The 21,852-nt window shown below is 41.5% G+C and overlaps 1 protein-coding gene across 1 annotated transcript in view; it reads left to right on the top strand.

Annotated features, from left to right (window-relative positions):
• MKX (mohawk homeobox) overlaps positions 1 to 21,852 on the top strand; it is a gene marked incomplete at both ends in the record, with an annotated part of 46,564 nt that overhangs the window by 6,433 nt on the left and 18,279 nt on the right. The window contains 2 exons of the mRNA XM_080339526.1: positions 2,894 to 3,047; positions 4,901 to 5,236. Coding sequence (XP_080195652.1) covers positions 2,894 to 3,047; positions 4,901 to 5,236 — 490 coding nt within the window. The remainder of the gene's footprint in view (positions 1 to 2,893; positions 3,048 to 4,900; positions 5,237 to 21,852) is intronic.

Below are 21,852 nucleotides of genomic sequence, written 5' to 3'. Positions count from 1 at the left end.
TTATTATTTTTGGAGGTCCCAGTAGCGTAACTTGGGATCATGATGAAGGATGGATGGCTTTTGGCAGCTTTGGTTGTTTCTTTTTGTAACAGCTTAAGTGTGGCGCAAACAGGCATTTGTAGTGAGTAGGCACATGACTTTTTAAAGACCACATGGATACACAAGGCAACATTTGGGGCTGGTTGAAATTAGTGACAAAATAGTCATTGGCTTTAAAGGAGCCAGGAGGTTCTTGCCAGAACCCTGGCGGTGGCTGGAGTTCGGCTGAGCGTGCAGCCTGGTCCAGCCTGTGGCCATGAAGCCTCTTCCAGCCCACACACCTGGAGGCTGTCCAGGGCTGGAGAGTGGGAGATGTGTTCAACCTCTTCATGTCTTAGAGATCAGGACTTTCCAGCAACATACACCAGTGTGCAAGAGCAGGAAAGCAGCCTGACATACCACACTATAGATCTAGCCTAGAAATCTCTTAAGTGGATTTGCCTAAGTTTCCTCTGGCTTTAATGGATCTTGTTGTAATTGCATTTGTGACAAGAGTTTCTGGACTGAGTTTGCTGCTTCGTGCTTTAGCCGAAAGCTCCTCTCTTAAATGCTGACTTCAGGTTCTTTCTTAATGATTAAATACTACTGTTTCCTCCTCTCATAGCAGAAGACTTAAAATATGACTCATCTTTTCATATTGATATGCAGAAAGCAGAGCACTGGCATGGGAAGAATGAGCCCAAAATAAACCAAGAGTACCATGCAAAAATCACTCCTGCTAAATTTAATTGCTCTTATGTGTGAGTCACATTAATACTACCCTATCTTTCTTTTCTGTACATGGCACTTCACTGATGAAATATTTCAATATGTAATGAAATGGAGCATAATGAAATCTTTCTTGTGAGAGCTTGGAAAGCTGTTGGTTTTGTAAGATGCTGCAGTAACTGCTATAATATTCAGTGGGACCCTGCACGGATCCATCTCTATCATTACATACTTGATTTCAGAGTTACACTAAATCATGCAGCAGCCAGGTGACTGCTGCTTCAGCTGAGCAGTCTGCAGTGAGTTTGTTTGCATTAGAAAGGGGATAGATTCCAGCCCACCTTTTCTGGTTTACTATAATGATTGCTGTGTCAACATGATCAATATAAACAAGTAGCTTCGGAAGAGAATGAAAATTACTTGCTCTTTGCCAGCTATAGTTTTGGTCTTCTAACCAGTCATAGGAAACTACATGGTTCATAAAGTTATGTGTTTGGCATATAAGCACTGATCTAGGGCTCGCTGTGTTTTTGGTGGAACCCTGTTCCATGTAAATGTGATTTTAAGTAAAATCAAACTGATGGGCTTAAGGCATCACTGCTAAATTCTGGATGGGACTCAGAATGGAAGTTTTGGTTTTCCTTTAAGTAGATAGTGTTTATTTTTCTCATAATCACCCTTGAAGAGATTATCAATTCAGAATAATTAGCCAAATATTTCTGTGTGATTTAGACAACCTTAGCTACAATAGACAGGTGACAAAACCAGAGCCAAAATCCAACACTGAGGTCTACAGTTTGCCTCTCTAGTAGGTGGGGTAGCAAGTATTGATAAACCATGTGTTAACTTGCTTTGCAGGTTAATATAAATTAAATTGTATGATCATTCCTAGGTCAGACTATGACTGCAAGTAGTCTCCAGGTTCCTCTGTGTGCACTTTCACAGCACAAAGATGTGAGGGGGGCTATAGACTCCCGGCATCCTTTTCATTCTCCTTTGCAAGTCATGCTACTCTGCCTCCTTCTTGCAGAGGTCACATCAAAACACACTTATTCCTGCAAGTAATAAATAGCATTTTTAAGACCCGATTTATCGTTAAACAAATATTGTTAAGAGTGTAGGTACCTTGCCTCCGCTCATGCTCTAGTAAGGTTATGGTAAGGTCACTCTGTCAGTATGAGTATTTCCTATTTTATATATTTTCAAGTTGCAACAGAATCAAGGCCAGCATTTTCTCAGGTATGCTTTTGTGCAAAGTCACTGCAAGTACACGCATCCCATTTGGTGGTTTGATTAGCACTGCTGTCACAGAAGACTATAATGTGCACTTTTGCTTGTTTGGTGCCTAAGGCCCTGTGAAATCCTTGTGGTTGAGCGTGACCTTGGGGTGACCCCGTGTGCTAGAAGGGTGCTAACATGTATCTGTTTCACAAAGGCAAACTCCAGAAAATGCTCTGCAGCTGAGAAGAAAGACAAGCCAGTCTGTTTTTCAGTAGTCATCTTGTGAGGAATCTGCATCCTCATTGTTTTTTAGGGTTTCCACAACAGAAAGAGTTCATTAAAGCTGCTGCTTTGTAGAGCAAATGGCTGATTTCTGCAGTGACTGAAAGTATGTTGTATTCTGTGTAAGACTTTCTTGATACCCACTACCTGTCAGAGTTTGAGTACTGATAAAGCACAAGGGACAATTTGGGCTTTTATGTAACCAAATTCAGAATGGGTTTCCTGTTCAACAACCTTATTATAGCCTACATAAATGTCAAAGGCAAATTACCAAACATTAGCTATTAATTTTAATTTAGGATGTTGTTAATATATTGAAGGTTAATATTGAAAGTTCAGGGCATTATCTTCAAATTAAAAAAAAAAAAAAAATGAGATTAATATAAAATGAGTCTTTTGGGACACCTTAATTAAAACCTTGTTAATAATGAGGGTTTGCTAGCACTTGTGAAGTGTGGGAAGCCTGAACCTGCCTTTTGTCTGAGGTTCCTGCTCTGCTCAGTGAAAGTTTCATGGACTCCTGTTAATGTTTCCCTCGTTTGCCCTTTTCTTACACATACATAAAGCTCATGAAAACTCCGTGCATTAGATTTGTTTATCTGCATCATTTTCAAGGGAAACTAATCCATTCATTTTTGTGCAGGTATCAAACTGGTTTGCCAATGCAAGGCGTCGCCTGAAGAATACTGTCAGGCAACCAGATCTTAGCTGGGCTTTACGAATAAAACTGTACAACAAATATGTTCAAGGAAATGCTGAACGACTCAGTGTGAGCAGCGATGACTCATGCTCTGAAGGTTTGTTGATGCTCTTTTTATCAGTTTTCAACTGATTAAGATATATTTTGAAAGTATCAGATACCCTGAGTTAGCTCTGATTTCTCACAAAACACTCTCAGTGGATCTGCCTTTGCTTTTTGTGAATTAGGTGCCATATGCAGCCTTGCAAAGTGGGATTGTGTAGGTTAATCGTGGTGACAGTCTGGCTGCATGTTATTTGCCTGTTTCGTATAGCATTGTTATTAGAAAGATAATTGTTAGTTCATTCATTTCTACAAGCTTGTTCCTTTAATCTACATTAAAGGAAAAAACTGATGACATTTGTTGGTCTAAAGAAACGAGAAATCTCTTCACTGTTACTTTCTGTGATGGAAGGATTATAGCAATATTACATCATTAACAAGACAATCTGATTAACTTGAGCAGGGCTTATTTAAGGTGAACTGAAAATTACCGTTACTTATTTTATGTCATCAATGACTTGGATGAGGGAATAGAGTGCACTATCAGCAAGTTTGCTGATGACACTAAGCTGGGAGGAGTGGCTGACACGCCAGAAGGCTGTGCTGTCATCCAGAGACCTGGACAGGCTGGAGAGTTGAGCAGGGAAAAATTTGATGAAATATAACAAGGGAAAGTGTAGAGTCTTACATCTGGGTAGGAACAACCCCAGGTTCCACTATAGGTTGAGGAACAACTAGAGAGCAGTGTAGGGGAAAGGGACCTGGGGGTCCTGGTGGACAGCAGGATGACAATGAGCCAGCACTGTGCCCTTGTGGCCAGGAAGGCCAATGGCATCCTGGGGTATCTTACAAGGGGGGTGGTTAGTAGATCAAGAGAGGTTCTCCTTCCCCTCTACTCTGCCCTGGTGAGACCACATCTGGAATATTGTGTCCAGTTCTGGGCCCCTCAGTTCAAGAAGGACAGGAAACTGCTGAAGAGGGTCCAGCGTAGGGCAACAAAGATGATTAAGAGAGTGGAGCATCTCCCTTATGAAGAAAGGCTGAAGGAGCTGGATCTCTTTGGTTTGGAGAAGAGGAGACTGAGGAGTGACCTTAATAATGTTTACAAATATATAAAGGGTGAGTGCCACGAGGATGGAGCCAGGCTCTTCTGGGCGACAGCCAACAATAGGACAAGGAGTAATGGGTTCACACTGGAACACAAGAGGTTCCATTTAAATTTGAGAAGAAACTTCTTCTCAGTAAGGGTAACAGAGCACTGGAACAGGCTGCCCAGGGGGGTTGTGGAGTCTCCTTCCGTGGAGACATTCAAAACCTGCCTGGACACATTCCTGTGTAGCCTCATCTAAGTGTTTCTGCTCTGACAGGGGGATTGGACTAGATGATCTTTTGAGGTCCCTTCTAATCCCTGACATTCTGTGATTCTGTGATGTATTTTACAAGACAATGTTTTCCTTAAAATGTGCACTGAAATTCTCTTTCTTATCCAAATTAACAGATGCAGGAATTTTTTAAATAGCACCCTATATTTTTTAATAGAATATTTGTATTAATTCTGTCTGCGGGTACTTTGGTTTAGTCCATTGTGACATGGAGATACATTGACAGGAACAGATACTACAGAACATTGTCAGAAATCTGTATGTGATTTTTTTGAAGATTATGATTCTCTTTGCTCTCAGTTTCAATTCTCTTTGTTCCAATTTCTGTTTGTACTCACATTTATTTGGGATACACTTCCCTTTAAAAGATTGGTTGCAAGACAATTAAATCATTGTCTAATTCTGAAGTATAAAGTTATTGTCTAGTTTTCATTATATTTATAGCAATTTAAAACATGTAGAGAAGTCCTTTTCTTAACTATTAAGTATTCAATTTATTACTGTATCTTTGTTCTTTTGTTTTCAGATGGAGAAAATCCTCCAAGAAACCATATGAATGAAGGGGGATATAACAAACCAGTTCATCATACTGTGATTAAAACTGAAAGTTCAGTAATAAAAACAGGAGTAAGACCAGAAACAAGTGCCAATGAGGATTACGTGTCACCCCCCAAATACAAAAGCAGCTTATTGAATCGTTACCTAAATGACTCATTGAGACATGTCATGGCTACTAACGCAGCTATGATGGAAAAAACAAGGCAAAGGAATCACTCTGGTTCATTTAGTTCCAATGAATTTGAGGAAGAATTGGTGTCTCCATCGTCATCAGAGACAGAGGGCAATTTTGTCTACCGGACAGGTAAGGGATTCCTTCTGCATCATTTCTAATACAGCCAGATCTGGTGGATGGTGTCACCTGGGATGAGTGTCACCTGACTGTGCCTTTTATGAGAGTTGATAACTCCTGCCTGCCCTCTTGTATGAGAGTAGATCACTCCTGTCCATCCTCTCACATGGGAGTGAATAACTCCTGTCCATCCTTTCATTCACTGGAGAAGTTGTACCTGCAGTATTGGAGTTAATGCTGTCATTAACCACTAATGAAGCTGGTTTTCTTTTTGAATGGAGCTATGGGGATGATTTTTGCAATTAGACTTACGAGCTGGTTTTGTCAGCACTAAGACAAGCCTAAAGAAGGAAAAGAATCAAGAGCATTCTATTATGACAAGGGAGGACTAGGGGAGGACTAAAGTACCCCATGGCCCCAGCTGGGAGTAAGAGAAGGGCTTTGAAATTTTGAGGTGCCAGTTTGTGGCACTTACATGAGCCACATGTCCCAGAATGGAGTGCACATGAACAACTTGCCCTGTTGTACAGCATATTTTCTGTCCTCAGAGTTCCTTCTCCACAGAGTGGCCCTTTGGTGTGTCTCTTTAAAAACATGTGGGTTAGTTTAGATCATTTTCTGCCTCACTGTCCAGACACAGCGCACTGAGCTAAGGGGCCACAGACTTGGCTATTAAATATCTTGGCTTAATGTTTTTCTAAGGGTTACAAATAATTTATTATTTTTGTCTTCTCAATAAAAAAATAAAAGCGTGATTTATATCGTTCACTGTGTTACCAGTCAGAGGAGGGCACGTGGGACTGCCTGGTTTGTGCCAGTAAATTGCTGTAAATCAGAGCAAGATCAGGACTTGCTCAGGTCCCTGTGGGGCAGGGGGTGCTGGAAAGCTTCTCTTGTGAAGCTTGTTCTGTGTGTCTTTGGGGATGTAAGGCAAAGGCTGTCCCCTTGTCTTAGAAACAACTGAAGTTTCGCATCCCCAGCTCTGGAGGTCTTTGCCAGCATCTCAGGTTTTCCACCCATCACAGCAGCCCTTCACATTGTCCCAGGGCCGTTTTGGGGGGGGGTTATTCTGCCAGGGACCACCCTGTGGGCAACATCGTGTTTGGGATGGCTGGATATTGCTGAAAAGTACCAGAGGGCTTTGCACTAAAGTTGATATAGATTTAGATGTTGTACTTGGTTCCCCTTGGCTTCCCTTTCAGGCAGGTTCAGGTGCCTCTCGCCCCTGCAGCCTCTCAAGTTTGTAGTTTTGCCCTCTCTTTCCTGGCACATTTCAGGTGATTTTTTTGTCCCTCTGGTGGGGCTCTGGTGGAGGTGGGAGGACATTGGTGCATGCACGTTGTCAGGGGATGACTGAGGGGACAGTCAGGACTGCGTAAAGAAACAGGATCTCGTTGGGAGCAAGAATAGTGCAGGCACAATTAATAAGTTTCAAAATTAACTCTATTTATTTAGCGCTTTTTTTTCCAACATACCAAGTGCATTTGGTCTGCATTATGGGCATATTGTCTGCCAAGTTTTATTTTTAAGTGAAAAGTAACTCAAGAACAGATGCAGCAGCTCAGATGTGTAAACTTCTGTTTTTCTGTACTTTTATACCATAGCTTAAAAATGGACACAATGACTTTTTAAAAAGTGTAATAAATGTGCTACTGGATTAAGTTCTCCTTGCCAAGTTTCAAGCTGCACTGAAAAAAATATGGTCTTTAATGAGAAGGCTGAGACAGGCACACTGTAACTGAATGAGTTGACAGGCTGGGCTGGAATGACTAAAAACCAGTACATTTGTCCTTAAAGTTCATAACTGACATTCCTGGAACTATTTTTGAGATCATATTGAAGTCAGTTCTTAAATATCTTTGTTAACAGTTTAAAGTGCTATGGCCTTTGATGAGAATGCACCAGCTGGTCTCAGGATATAGTTTTATTCTTTTTTACTCTTCAAAAGCAGACAAGCAATTGCCTGCTGATAAAAAGAAAAAGCTCATGTGCACACAGTATATTATTTGGTGTATTCTTCCTCTGTATGTGTGCACATTCAGGAAACAATAGGTACAAATAGTTTTTTTTTCAGCTGCAAGGTTAGAGTCACATTAATGATTTTCTAGTGATATTGTAACATGCAGGAATTGAGCCCTTCATGAACAAAGCAGATATTTTGAAGTTATCATCCATTCATGAAACCTATTTACAAATAGATGAGACTGTCCAAATGATTGTTTGATAGGAAGAGATAAATAAGGGCATTTTAATTTTTTATGTCTTTTCTTTCTAATTTCAACATCTGGAATGGTAGTTCTCAGTGCCGTCATGTAGTAGACCTGTATCTGTGTTCTCAAAAATAGCTGCAATCTCTTTTGCTAAGCAAAATAAAAGGATATGGTTCACTGTACCACTCATACCCTCTTGAAAGCATCAAGTGTATTTTTAAGTGAGATATTACTATTTATAGGGAGCTCCCCACCATAGTTTTTTTGTTAAGTGAAACAGCTAATTTTTAATCCAAAGCAGTTGAAACAGAGTTATGAAGTCCCTACTAGGTATTTTAGTTAATGAAGACATTTTGAGCAGTATGTCAAAAAGCACAGAGTAAAAAAAACTGATTGACACTTCACTTTTGAGAAATGTTTGGCAAGGTTGCCGTACTTCTAAGACCAAGCAGTCATTGGTGTTGAGGCAAATTCTTTATTGTGTTTGCATGGACAAGCAACTTTTCATAGCAGATCATGAGTAGAAATCTTACTCACTACATCTGGTTCGTGTTTTGGGCTGCTCCCTGATTGCAAGTACATCAGTGTGTCTGAGCGACTTTGCTCTCCCAGTGCCCAGGCTCAGCGCGGTCATGTGCGTCTCAACAATCTGCACCAAATTAACAGGGTACGAGTGCAGCGTCCAACGACAAAACCAAGAAATTGCAGTTTAAAATTTATAAGGAAAACGGGTTGTACAGTTTCCCATTTCGATCATTAACATGCTTATAAACACGGGACCATATGCTGCTCTCGCTTCATGCAACTGGGAAATCCCATGTAAAGATCAAGGGCAGGCTATAGAACCAGTGACCAGTCACTTTTTACCTCTGCGGGGTTATTGCGAGCTCCTGGGCAGTGGCCGTAGTGCTGGGGCGGGAGCAGCAAACCCCAAGCCGGGTCCCTCGCAGATGCGGTGCCTGTGCTGCCGAATCCCCAGCCGCTCTGTCCTGCTCCGCTCGGGTGGCCGGGGATCTGGGGACCCGCCTTGGGAGAACGAAGCAGCCGGGAAAAAGTGCAGCAGTGCTCGGGTATGTCACATATGTAAGCGTTTCTGTCGTAAGCTAATATGCTTATGTATATAACGTGAATGCGCTCACTTAAGGCAGAAAATTTCAGTTTGGATTAATCCTAGTGCATGTATAATATATAAACATATATAATTTGTCAAATATGTTTCTTAAACTGACCACTGAAAGGCTTGGTTCAGTGTTTTTGTTTAGTTAAAAATCCACGTTGGAGAACAAGTTTTCATTAACTCCTTGGCATGCTGTCATTCACAGCAGGTTCGCCCTGTGACAGGGATAACTAAAACCAGACTTGCCTATCTGTATTTGTTGTACAAACGCACGCAGAAACAACAGTATGACTGCAGCAAGTGCTCCAGAAATCTGTAAGGAAAAGATGAAATAATGTTTATAGTGAGGCTGGATGTAAATCTAAAGCGGCAATGTCAGTCTTTGGTTTAGGGATCACTAAACCGCTGACTTTGTAATCACGCTGCACTGCTCGGCGAGTGCCCTGTCGGCAGTTACCTGCAGAAACAGAATGTTCTGCATCGTTACACTGCAAGGAAATGAAAAATCCCAGCTTTCTGGGATATCACTGTCTGGTGGAAAAAGGAAAAATTAAAGGAAAAATTAAAATGAGAAAGAGATGAAATGGCAACAGAGGGAGTTTTCTAACTTTTTTTAATGTAGGCAGATTTACATTGATTTCACTTTCTGTGTTACTTAGCACAGTAGAAAAGCCAGAACAAATAAAAATAGTGAGGAAACTAAAGACTTGCAAGCCAAGAAAGGAGGGTGGCTTTTAAAAAAACTCTTGAATGACTCAAACTGATTTTTGAAGATGTTTGATCTCTATTTTTAGATGTTTATATTCAGGAGCGTATTGGGTTTCTGACGTTTTCATTACTGCTGCCTTTTTCTTTCCTCTCGCCTTCCTTTCTTTCTTTCATTTGAAGGCTGCAGAGTTTGTGATTTATAAAGCATGATCCTGTTACGTTTACTGCAGCACACAGAGCACCTCTGGTGAGACCCTCAGCACGCTGCAGGATCAGGCCCACATTCCTGCACAGCACTTATGTAGGAGGGTATAGCCATGCACATAAGTACTGTATAGAGACACACGCAAGCTGCAGAACAGTGCTGTGATTTTGTGTGGTCCTTGCCAACTTTTCGTTGCAATTTAACATTTTTAGAAATTAACATGTAATTTAAAAATGAGCTATAAAATTTAAAAGCATAATATGAACACAATGAAACCTGTTTTCAGAAACAGCTCAAGGGACCTACAAAAACTGCTAGCACCAGTGACTTCTGCAAGTTTGATCTAAACTGTACTGGAGGCCTTGGGGATACTTTAAAATAAATGGTAACCTGGGAGAGCTGAAGGAGGTCCTTGTTGCAGATCCTAATGTCATCCAGAAGTGAAATGGAAAAGGGGAATGTCAAGTACAGTATTAAATGCACACAGCAGCATAACTGCAATTTGAAGGTTACACAGCTAAGATCGTATTTCTGCAGGAATTTTATTATTACATGACCCGATTCGTCAACACTGAAATAGCATGGAACTGAGAGTTGAGGATTGCATTTAATTTACTGTTCTGTTGGGTTTTTTTCTAAAGAAAGATTAAAAGGAAACGGCTTTACTACAGGGACAGTGTCAGGTTTAATATACCAGATGTGATAGCCCAAACTTGAGAATTTTAAAGATCCTGCCCACTCCTTGCAAGTTAAGCTATCTGTTCACTTTCTGCATTTCTTTAAGTTTGAACAGCAAAAATCAAATAAGCTCTTTTTTCTTTCTAATTCCCTTTAGTTTCTCAGTTTCTCAGTGTTTGAGCTGCAAGTGGAATGGGTTGGGATTATTTCCTCATGACCCTGAAAAATGGTGCTTCATCAAAACGGAATCTTTTTTTGTGGAAAGGTAGCAGTTTCAACCAGAAAGTGTCTGAGGTGGGGGAACAGAGGAGGAGAGAGCTGGAGGCACTGGGACCATCGGTGGCGCCGAAGGCAGACCCGCTAGCAGGAGAACCTGCACTCCTGGCAGTGCTGGCTCTTCTGAGCCATTTCTCTCCACTCCCTGCTTTTAATAGTCAGTTTTTTGGGGAAAAGGGAGCACATGTTTTCTTGCAAGTGCTGGGTGCAAACACTGTGCATCCTTGTTTTATCTGTTTGTTTTCAGATGCAAATGGGTATGAATATTTTGGGCCTTTTTTGTTGTTTTTTTTGGACTCAAAATATTAAAGATTCTGGAGACTGGGCTGTGTGTGGGTCAGCTGAGCTTCTAATTGCAGTGTATTACGTGAATACAATTTGGGTGTAATTGCTGCGGAGACCCCACAGGGCAGAGGAGGTGCATGTGCACTTCTGCTGGTTTTGCTTCTGTTGGTGTCACGGCAAATTTTCCACATACTCCAGTAAAAACTGGCTCAAGACAGTTGTTTGGCTGCAGAGGATTTTCTTCAAGTCAGTTTGCTTCAGGGCAGCACGTCTCATGACTCCTGACAGCTTTATCATCGCAGAGAATGAGATGTTCTTGCATGAATGATTTGAAATGGAAAAGATGACAACATCTGACCAAAAAATCAGACAGACCAAAAAAATTCAGGGGATGAGCCATGTTTCCATGGCCGTAGGTTGCTGCTGCCCGTGCCGGTACAGCAACCCGCCTCTGTATCTCTGAGACCATTAAAATTTCCCTAACGCAAATATTCGCAGCAGCGGCCAAAAAAGCAGCAGACCCCTGCGCTTGCCCAAGACCTCGCTCAGACACAGCAGGAAAAATGTATGGTGCTGTCACCAATTGCTAACAACTATATATTTTAATACTCCTTTTTAGAGTTAGCCAATGCTCCAGGCCCTAGTCAGGGCTGTTCCCTGGCAAGCCTTGGGCCTCCATCATTTAGTGAAGGTGTGTGCTCAAAGAGAAAGAAATATTTATCCCCATTTTCCCATTGTTCAAAATGTCTTCAGAATTATGCTTGGTCTTAAAACCTGGGGCCAGCCCAAATGTGAATGTTTCAGGAAATTATGTGCATGGAAAAGCACATGATCGTAAATCCGACTGTTTTCTCGTTTTAGCAGTAGACTGCATGGCTAGTAATGAATATAATAGGGAAATTAGTAAGAAAATTAGCAGTTAATTTAAGGAGTATTTAAAGAGTGTGTGAAACTACAGCTTGGGAAAACTGATTTAGGGAAATGGATGTGATTGCTTCTCCTCTTCCACTGCCTGAGCAGGTTTTTCCCCAGTAGCCAAATTTCTGTGCAGATCTCTTACACCAGACATCAGGCTTCAATGCTGCCTTGCAGCATGTCAGCTGGCCTGGCTTTTGCACCAATTCAGGGATCCTCAGCCTTGCAAACATTATCTGGCTGCAGCCACCACCTCTGCGAGCAGCTGGGTGCTTTGCAAAAGGCAGCACTACTCAAATGAGCAGGGCAGATAAGGAGGTGAGGTGACAGGAGCAGAGCAGCAGAAAGCCCTGGGAGCTGCAGGCTGGTGCAGCAGCCAGGGGTGGAGCGGTGCAGCAGTGGGCAGGAGCACAGGTTTGTGTCCTGTGAGTTGTCCCCCATAGCCTGGCTAAGGAACGTGAAAAATATGGCACAATTTTAAAGAAGAAAGAGGGGAAAAGAGGAACAAAACACAAGACTGTTTGCAAAGACAGAAACACAGAAGTGTGTGTTATCAGCCCATCAGGACTGGCTTTGAAATCACGCACTTTTATATCATTGATTGGAAAGTGCTTTTGAGTGCAAAGCCATGGCTGGAGGCAGATCACCCTGCTGCTGGGTTGCGAGCAAGACTTGTGCAGGCTCCAACACCAAAATGTGCCCATTCTGCCCGTTGAGGCTCACCTGGGTCTCCAGCCAGCTCAGCCCCTGCACCAAGACATCTGTCAGTGGCACCTGCGTGGAGAACAAACATTACAGGGACAAAAACCCGTGAGTTATTTTTACGTGTGAAATCTATCATCTCCTTCACAAGGAACTGCTGTCTTTAGTGACACTTAATAACACACTCATCTGTGTGCAATACAGCAAGAGGTGACCAGGAGGGGACGGGGTGCAGGAGAGTCAGGCGCAGATGGGGAGGGGGCGGTAGCAGTAGGGGGATGAGAGCTGGACTTTTCGCATTCTGGGGCAGTAAATTTAAAGGCATGGTGAGCCCATAAAAATTTCACTTCTTTCTGGAAAAACATCTGAATTGAAACTTCATACATGGCGTGGGGTTCCTGTGTGTCCCGGCCTCCTTCCGCTGCTGGGGAGAAATAATGCGACTTTGGGTAATGTCCTGGTAGATTGTGCTTGTAGTGCGGACTGTCCCCCACGCAGTGTTACAGTGCTGCTGTTCATGTTGCTGTAGTTAAGGCTGTATCTGTGTTTCCATTAGGACCCTTTTAATCCACAAATTTATGACCCAGCTGTAAAAATTCAATCCAGACTGAAACTTGGCACGAGCAGCGTTCATTCTCCCATCTGTGGAAGGGATTTAAGCAGGTACATCCCAGTAATAACCATCCGAGCTAGGCTTGTAAATTTGCAGCATGATGACTGCTGAATAAAACTGTTAGCTTCTCAGTGTTCCTGGAGTTTGAAATTTTTTATGTCCATGGTGAAAGTAGTGCAAAGCAGCTTGTTTTTATTCAACCAATAAAGGTAATATTTTGGGTTTTTCTGCATTTGCATTCATGCACAGAACATACCTTTTCCTTATCATGGCAATATTTTGATGTGGGTGGCAAACACTTGAAACTCTGCAGGGTCTTTCTCCAAAGGGGATTTGATCACTCCCAGGTAGCACCAGAAATTGTATTCACACTGATGCAAACAATAGAATTTACCTATTGATTGTAATAGAAAAAAATAAGGAAATAAAAAGATCAGATTGTTTTCTTTTGAATGGGATTTTTGATTGGATTCTTCTTAAAATACCTTCATAATTAATTCAGTAATGAATTGCAAAAATAGCTTTAGTGATCATCGCTTCTTCCCATTTTATTTTTATTTTCTAAAATGCTACACTGAATGTGTCTGACCAGATAGACTAGTAATCTTATCTGATCCAGTAAATCCTATTTCCCTTTGCAGGTTTGTGGTTTTCGAAAGTAATTGTGTAACTTTAAAAAACTCCTTTATGTGTTTAACTGAAATTTTTTAGGTCATTTGTCCATAATGCGAATACCAGAAACATAATGATAAAAGCAGTTTAGTGAGACCAGACTTCTGATCTTCCATGTGTATTCACAGAGAAGCTTTAGGAGGAGGGAACTGGCACAATTTGAGCAGTGGATTGAAGGGGGAACCTGGAATCTCTATGTGGACTGATGTTCGTGTGTGGATGACTTTATACCCGACCACTCGGAAAACTCCTTGATTGTATTGGGAAAATGTGGGGATCCAATGGGTATTGTTTGTGTATGAGACTTTGCCATCCTGATGGAAGAAGGCAGTGCTCATGAAAACACCTGGTCTGGAAAAATGTCCCTTCATCTGTGAAGTTCAGTTTCTAATTTCTAATTGTTGAGAAAGAGAGAAGCAGAGTTGAGTCTGTTTTATTTAATCCACTTCACTCCAAACTGTAAAATTTGAATATGAGATACAATGGGTAGATGTGGAAATTATCAGTGATACTAAAGACCATTTGAGGTCTTTTATGCTTTACAGCATTAAATTGGCATCGGATAGCCACGTAAAATTTGTTAAAGGAGAAATATGTCCTAACAGTCCAAGCACGCAGAAGGCTTGTATAATATAAGTGAGTTTATGTGAGCTACAAAAAAAGAAGCAGGAGTTTAAAGCAGGAAAGTAAATTGGAGGAGTAAACTGCATTGTAGAAAATCTGGAAAAAGTAAAAACAATTCAAACAGAAAGAGATCAGATAAACAGCTAGAGCTGGAACAGCTGAAAAGAAACACATAAAAATAGGTAAAGCGAAATTCCAACAAGCCATGAAATGTGTTTTCCTTAATTTTTCACAGTGGCCTTGAAACCTGATGTTGGAGACTCTATCTCTGTTCTTTCACTGATGGCCAGAAGTTGAGGTTATGATGACCAGATCATTTGGTATGGCATTGGCATTTCAAGTTAAAAGGGATTGCCAAGACTCTCAGTTATGACACTAAAATATACTGCTATTTCTAGGGCCAATTTTTAGTCCCTCCCTCATGCCTCCACATTGATTTAGGCAACAGATGCATGAAAAGCAAAGCAACACTCGAAATAATCCCTTAGCTGAAGCTGGGGAAGGCTGGCTAGTGGGCTGCAGCCAAAATTCCTTAAATGTTACAATGTTTTACATTTCTAAATGTAAAAACTTTCTTTCCAATGTGAGGTACCAGCCAAATGTCTTAGTTACGGTATCTCAGACTGAAAACTGGCATGTGGCCTTGTGGTCATTCGTGGGTATTGACAGATTTACACCATTGAAGATCAAGTTAAATGTTGTCGGTTTCTCCATCTCCCCTTTACTTTGTCAAGCTTTTTTTTTTCTCTCAGTTACTATTTGTCAACTTAAATTCAGTTTGCTGGAAAAATGAAGGCTCTTCACGACCTGGCTCTTCAGAAGCAAATTGCCTCAAATTCTTTATGCTAGCCAAGGTATTTTGTAATGCATTGCAAAACAGCAGCAGGATTGCTCTCCTTGCACTAGATGTACTTTGTGGGCTAGACACTGTGGGCAGTTTTAATGAGATCTTGGTGTGCTGGAGAATTTCTCTCAGCTGTTGACTCTAGGGAGACTTTTCATTCCTTGCTCTTCTAAGTGCTCTTCTCACCCAAAAGAGCAGGGTCTGGCTTTGCCCCATTGTGGGCCAAGTCATGGGGAGTCTGGACCAGTGACTGCTCGGGAAACAGGTCCTGGAGCTGGTGTGCAGATTGCACTGTCTGCTCCCCACTATTTGTGGCAGCTTTGCACAGGCAGAGCAGCCCCAAGGTGATGGGTTGCCCTTTACATGAGCACACTGAAATTAATTGTCCTACTTTTCTTCCTCTCATATTGTTTACCTGATGTAGCAGTTGGTTATTGCATTGTTATGGGCTTCCTAATTACTGAACCTTGGTCATACTGGATGTTTAAAGATACTTTTTGAAGTGGGGAGAATCCCCAAAAAAGCTGTCCTGCTCTGGCCAGCTCCAGAGACAGTAGTGGTGTTTGTAAACTGTACACTCTTTCATACATCTTTCATATATATATATATGTATACACACACACACACATATACATGTACACATATTTCCTCAGCATTCTATTACAATGTTGATGTCTCTGGAATTCGAGCCTGCCGCCTGGCAGTTTTGCTGGACTTACTCCTTCAGCTTAGAGCTGTGCAGTAGTTCACCACGGCAGTGAATTTTGCAAAGAGAGAGGAAAAGAGGCTCTCAGTGGTGTTATCCACAAATGATATCTCCCTCTCAAATCCTGTACCTCTCAAATCCTGTACCTCCTGAAGTGCTCACTCCAACTTGCCCAACAAAGCCCAAAATCCTATTAATGGAGGTCAGCAGAGAAGATGAGGCTGACCTGCAGGTACTGATCCTACTGGTCCTTTGTTTTATGCAAAGGCCTTTTGGCTGGGTAAACTAAAGTAAAGAAATGCTTGTTTAAACATTTTAAATTTAAAAGAATGGCAGATGTCTTTATAAGAATGTTTTCCTTTTAGTACTGCTTCCCAGCATTTCTGTTGCTGTTTTTACTCCTCGTTTAATGAGACTGTAAGTGATAATTTCTCCTGACTACAAGCACACATAAACATTAATTTGTGTTTGTTACATTTGTTGTGGATCTATAGAGAGAAAAGGTTATCAATATTTCTCAGTCCTCTGTACCTCATATCCCTGATTCTCTGCCCTGTTAATTCAAAAGGGGCTAATTATATAATTACATCTGATGTTGGACTTGAAGTGCCTTCAGCTTCATCTGATAATCAAGGGGCAGGCACTCGGATGTTTTAAAACCAAACCTTTGGAAATGCTTGATGTTGGACAAAGCAAAAATCCAATGCGCCAAGATCTGGTCTGTTTTTTGAGTGTTTTGGCCCCAGAGCATGCTACATGGTTTGACACACAATGTTCATGTGTTTGTAAAACTTTCCAAACTTCATTTGGTGAACTCCAGCTGCTTTCAGTGGGATCTTTGCTCACAGATCAAAGACTGTGACCCTCAGAGAATGTAAGTGCTCATACTTGGGTACTGCTCTTCCTTCATTCCTTGCACAAAATAGGAAAAATAAAGGCTTTATTCAGCCCCACGGTACTGCTGTACTTGCTGAGGTTTGAGGAGATATGTCATCTCTCTACGGGTGTCGTGGCTGCTTGCAGAAATCCCTTCCCTGCGCAAAGCAGTGGCAACACCCAGCCCCATATGAGCCCATCAAAACCCTGTCCTGCCATATGGCCACATCCTCCTTCTGGCCCATCCCAACAGCCTCCAGGCAGCGGCTCCATGCTCCTGCTGCACCAAAAATCCTTTAATGGGGAGTGTGGGACATGACTGTGCTTGGACAAACTTGGCTTGAGCAGCTGGTCCCTGCTAACTGTGACTCACAGAGAGGCTGTGTCCCACCACGCAACACCTCCTGCATGCAAAAAAAAGAGCCTATGGCCTTGGCTGGAAGCAGGAGATCTCAGCAAAAAGCCAGGTCTGGGTGAGTTGGGTGAAGGGCAGCAGAGGAGGGCTGGAGTAAGGGATCTGAAGAGGGTAGTGGGGAGAGGTGGGTTTGCGCTGCCCCTTGGAGTGCAAGGGATGGGTGTGCCATGGGTTATCCAGTAACAGGGCTCACCTTCATCCTGGGTGAGCTCTGCTCCATCTGAGGATTTTGCTCCCTTGACCCCTTATATCTTTAGAGCTGGATTATGAGTTTAGTAAAGTCAAATGCCCTGAGATCACAGATATAGGGTAACTGTTTGTAGAGGAGAGGAGGAGAGAGAAAATCAACAAATTGATGCGATATATTGTATGTCATCTGTACGTGACACTCCGAGACCTTCAAATGCTTAAACTAAAGACCAAAATATAATTTAGTTAGTAAAAATATACCTTAGTTATAATAAAATGATAATAGTGGAACTTGGCAACAGAGCAGCTAATAAATACTACACTTTTGAAATGTGCCTGGGATCCAAGTACATACTCTTTTACTGTGTAGCTAAAGCATGTGGCAGGACATGCTAGACCAGAATTTTCTTTTTGTCTTTCCAGTGGAAAACTAAAGTTCTTTGTTTAAGTGAAGCCCATTGGGAATTTTTCTTAAGTAAAACAAGGAGCTAAAGAATTCCATTCCCTTTTGCCAACTTTTTTCCTCCTTCAAGCCAAATTATCGATTAATGGGGCATTAAATGTCAAATACTGCCTAGTTATATTCATACCCTTTTTTATTTAGACTCCTTCAATACTTTCTCATTGGTGCTTCAAACACAGCTGAATTAAAAGATGAGATACTTTATTGGGAAAATACTACCTATTCTAAACCTTTTTTGCCATATAAAAATAAAGGTCAGTAATATGAACCTCATTAAAAGTGCATACTTAACCCTAGTTTGGATTTTTTAAAAGAAAAATTCTATCTGTACTCCCTTAAGATCTTCTTCCTGAGCTTCCTTCTTCGCCTTCTTCATTAGCTGTCTCCGTTTCGGTGCCCTATAGTTTTGCCAGCAGAGCAGCCAAGTGAATGCCTGACCATATTTTTGTCTGGCTCTGGTGAAACCGTGATCTGACAATAGAATACTTTTCTCTGGGCTTTCCTTCTTTCCCTGGGGAACCATACTTCAAGGGCAACCTGCTTGTCCAGCATATGAACATGTGGAAAATCCACTGCTATGCACTAATGATTTTCAGATGGGCAATTGTTGCTGAAAACCATCCCAAGATCAGCAGCTTCTCCTTTGCAGCACCTAACCGCTTTGGGATTGCATTGCTTGGAGCTGATCTGGAATAAACCCTTTGCATTTATGTGTAAGGTGGTGACATGAACTGCATCACACATGTAGCAACAAAATATACGAGAAAAGGAGGTAAAAGTTGCAGCTGTGGTTCTTTTTTGGCCATTGCAATATGCATCAAAATCTGACACTTATTTTAGCTTGAAAACATAAATGTAGGAAAAAGTTGAGCTACGCCAAAGATCCGCGACAGCAAGGCAGAAGCACCCTAAATACTGTCCACAAAATAATCACTTTCAAACTTTTGTTTTAAATATTTACAAGGAAACTTGTCACATGCCAGGAGACAGAAAAATGAGTTTTAAATTTTAAATCATGTCTATTACTGTTCTTCTCAGAACAGCATTCTTTTTAAACAACTTTCACTTTTAATCTGTAATTAAAGCCAAAGTTTTCATTTTCAAAGCTTGTCCTTGGACTAAAATAACATGGAACATTTTTAAACATTGATCAAGCTGCTGTAGATGCATTTTATTTAAACCACAAAGCCTGCAGTTGGATTCCTCGCTTTGCCAGATCGGCTACGAACTGTAAGTGTGGCAGTAATGACTGCAGAGTCCTGGATGCTGCACTAGCGGCGAGGAGGGTTGTTTTTCTGGAGTCATTCCTCCCTTTGGGCCCTAATCATGAATGACTTAATCTCTGTGTATGATCAAATGTCGTGCAAGTTACTGTGCAAAGAAAAATCAAGGAATGCTTCTCATCCCTGCATGCCTTACGTGGAACTGCTCTGCCTGCCCAGCAAGCAGTTGGAGTGCGGTGAGGGCAGCAAAACCACACACACAAATTGACCAGAAGCAATATAAAAAGAGGGAGACAAAGCAAACACAGAAAACTTTGAAAAATTGGATGTGCATGTTGGATTTGGCTGTGCTTAGACAGCTCCGGCTTGTCAGGGCTGCACCAGCTGGAAGCGGGGAACAGGGCTTTTGACCAGGGGAGGATACAGGAGGGATACATTCACCATAAAAAACCAAAAGCGTTCCCCAGTATTTCCTCTGGAGAACTGGCCATAAAGGTAGTTTCTAGTGCATGTTTCTGTTAGCTTTTTTCGTCTTGGAAAGAAAACATTTACTGTTGATGGGCGGATCTCGAGAAGTTCAGGGAATCAATGGTGCTTAGTCTTTTTATCCTCTTGACCTAATTGCTTGTGTGGTGTAATTCTGTCTTTTCAGAACATGTTAAACCACTTTCACTTGAAACCAAGACAGAGATTTTCATTAGTTGTGATATTAAGTACAAGGAACATTTCTTGCTATGTTTTGTTATTTTCTTAGAGATCCAGCAGAATACAGGGGGTGAAGTGTTGCATAACTGTCTCTGTATTTATACAGACCTCTTCCATGGTCTTTTAAGTTTCAACAAAGTTTTCATTTATGTTAAGTGCCATTCTCAGTTAAGAGTGAAGAAAGGACTTACAGTATCTGAGTTGTTTTTCTCATCACCAACACCCTGCGGCCACTGCAAGAAATTCTGTCTGTCTCTCCATGCCCTGGTGTGGGGACAAATTGCTATAGCAGGGCTCTCACACAGAACAATGACTAGTAGCAAATGGGGAGTAACTTGACTCAGGCGCTGAACTCCTCCAGCTGTCAATGGAAGCTACACTTGTTTGTCCGGGGCAGTTACTGGAATAGTCATTTAGCTCTTTTTGAGATACTTTCCATCCCTTTAGTACGGACAATGGACTTAAAAGATGTACCTCGCTTTTCAGGTAGGTTATGGCTGGAGTATCATTTTAGCTCTGGGAGGCAAAAGATAGACAAAAACGATGGGGGTGAATGGAAAAAGGAAAACTCACAGCCAGGAAATAAATACAAGTGGGAAAATAAAGAACAGAAACTTTTGGAAGATTGTAAAGAGAGAAGAATGCTGAGAGAGGACAAGAAAAGGGGAATGCAGAAATAGGACAAGAATTAAAAGGAAGAGGAAGGGAGAGAGCAATGCGGTGGAAGGAAGAAGAAAGAAAAGAGATCACAGGGATGAAGGGAAGAAGAGAAAATACTGGGGAAGCAGACATGGTGGAAATACCGGTAGGAATCTGGAGTGTAACTGGGAAGGGCTCTAGAATAAATGAAGGAAGGATAGGAGATATTAGCATTTTTCACTATTCAAAATTAGAAATTTGACATTTCTTGCTTTCAAAGTGTTTGACAAACAAGGGTAGATATCATTCAAGATAGATATTTTACCACTCTTCTTGGAAGGCACCTTTGAGTCTGATTACTATGTCTTGGCATTTTTTTCCGTGTTATACAGGGTAAGAGCAAATACAGAAATTCCAGAAAAGGGCATGACCTTGCTTAGAATACAAAGCAAATTAATCCAAACTGTTGCTCAGAACTCGAGGAAAAAACAGAACTTAGTCTAAGACTGGGAAATACTCTAGTTTTGGTGGCAGTGGGGGTGTCTATTTGTGTGGGGTGTGTGGTTATTAATTTCCCAGTTTCTTGGTCCCTGACTAAGCTGGACACATAAGTATAGAAGTTTTTTCATACTTTGGCTTAATCATACCCAACCCAGACTTTGGCAAATCCCACCAAGACCTGGTTTGAAAACTGTAACTAGTTTTCAGGCTGCTGTAAGACAGTTTGGCCAAAAGTGGAGGCTCGTCTGACCCAGCGTTCCTGAAACATTGAACTTCTCCCAGGTCTGCTCCTTCCTGTAAATTTTGCAGATCAGATCTTCTGTTTGAAAATTCTTCAAGTTATCATCTGTATGTTGCAGGCAGAAAAATCTTATTAACCTGTTGCATAGTTGGCTGAGGGTAACAAGTCTGTCCTCCTCTGAGATGAGCATTGGTCAGGAGCACAGAAAGGACATTCCCCAGGATGAACTGATAGTCTGATCCTGCATGGCAAATCATGCATTCCTATATAGTTCACGATATATAGGAACCTAAAATATGTCATGCCAGATCAGATTATACATATAATTTTCAAGTTCAACAAAAGGTTTTGTTTCTTTTTCCCCCATCATTTTTTAAAGAAATAGAATTTCTCTGAATTAAAAACATAATTGGTGATGACGAGTGGGTGGTTCTGTTTACCCTGCCACATTATATAGTACCACTTTTACTCCTTGTTTGGATAGCAGTCACAAGACCCAGATATCAAGCTGTGAAAGTATTTTTCTTGCAGCAGCCTTTCTTTTTTTGGCAGGCATTGGCTTTGGAGATGCCTCGCATTTTGTCATGTGATTGGACTGCTGATGAGGTTTCTGTGCTGCCTCGTTTTCCTGGATTCCATCTGAATTAACTCTTCTTTAGATTGCAATTGTTAGCACACTTCTGAATGAGTGGGGTTTTGTATCGTGGTGTAATGAGCTCCTAATACTTAGTCTCTGTAAGAAAACAGCCCGTAAAGAAAGAACTTCCTACATTTGTTCCACGTGACAAGAATCTGTTTTCTGTACCTCCAGCTGTCCACAT

Source organism: Nesoenas mayeri, assembly GCF_963082525.1.
Source record: "Nesoenas mayeri genome assembly, chromosome: 2".
NCBI classification, from domain to species: Eukaryota; Metazoa; Chordata; class Aves; order Columbiformes; family Columbidae; genus Nesoenas; species Nesoenas mayeri.
Note: the sequence above shows the minus strand (reverse complement) of the source record. Positions and strands in the feature narration are given on the sequence as shown.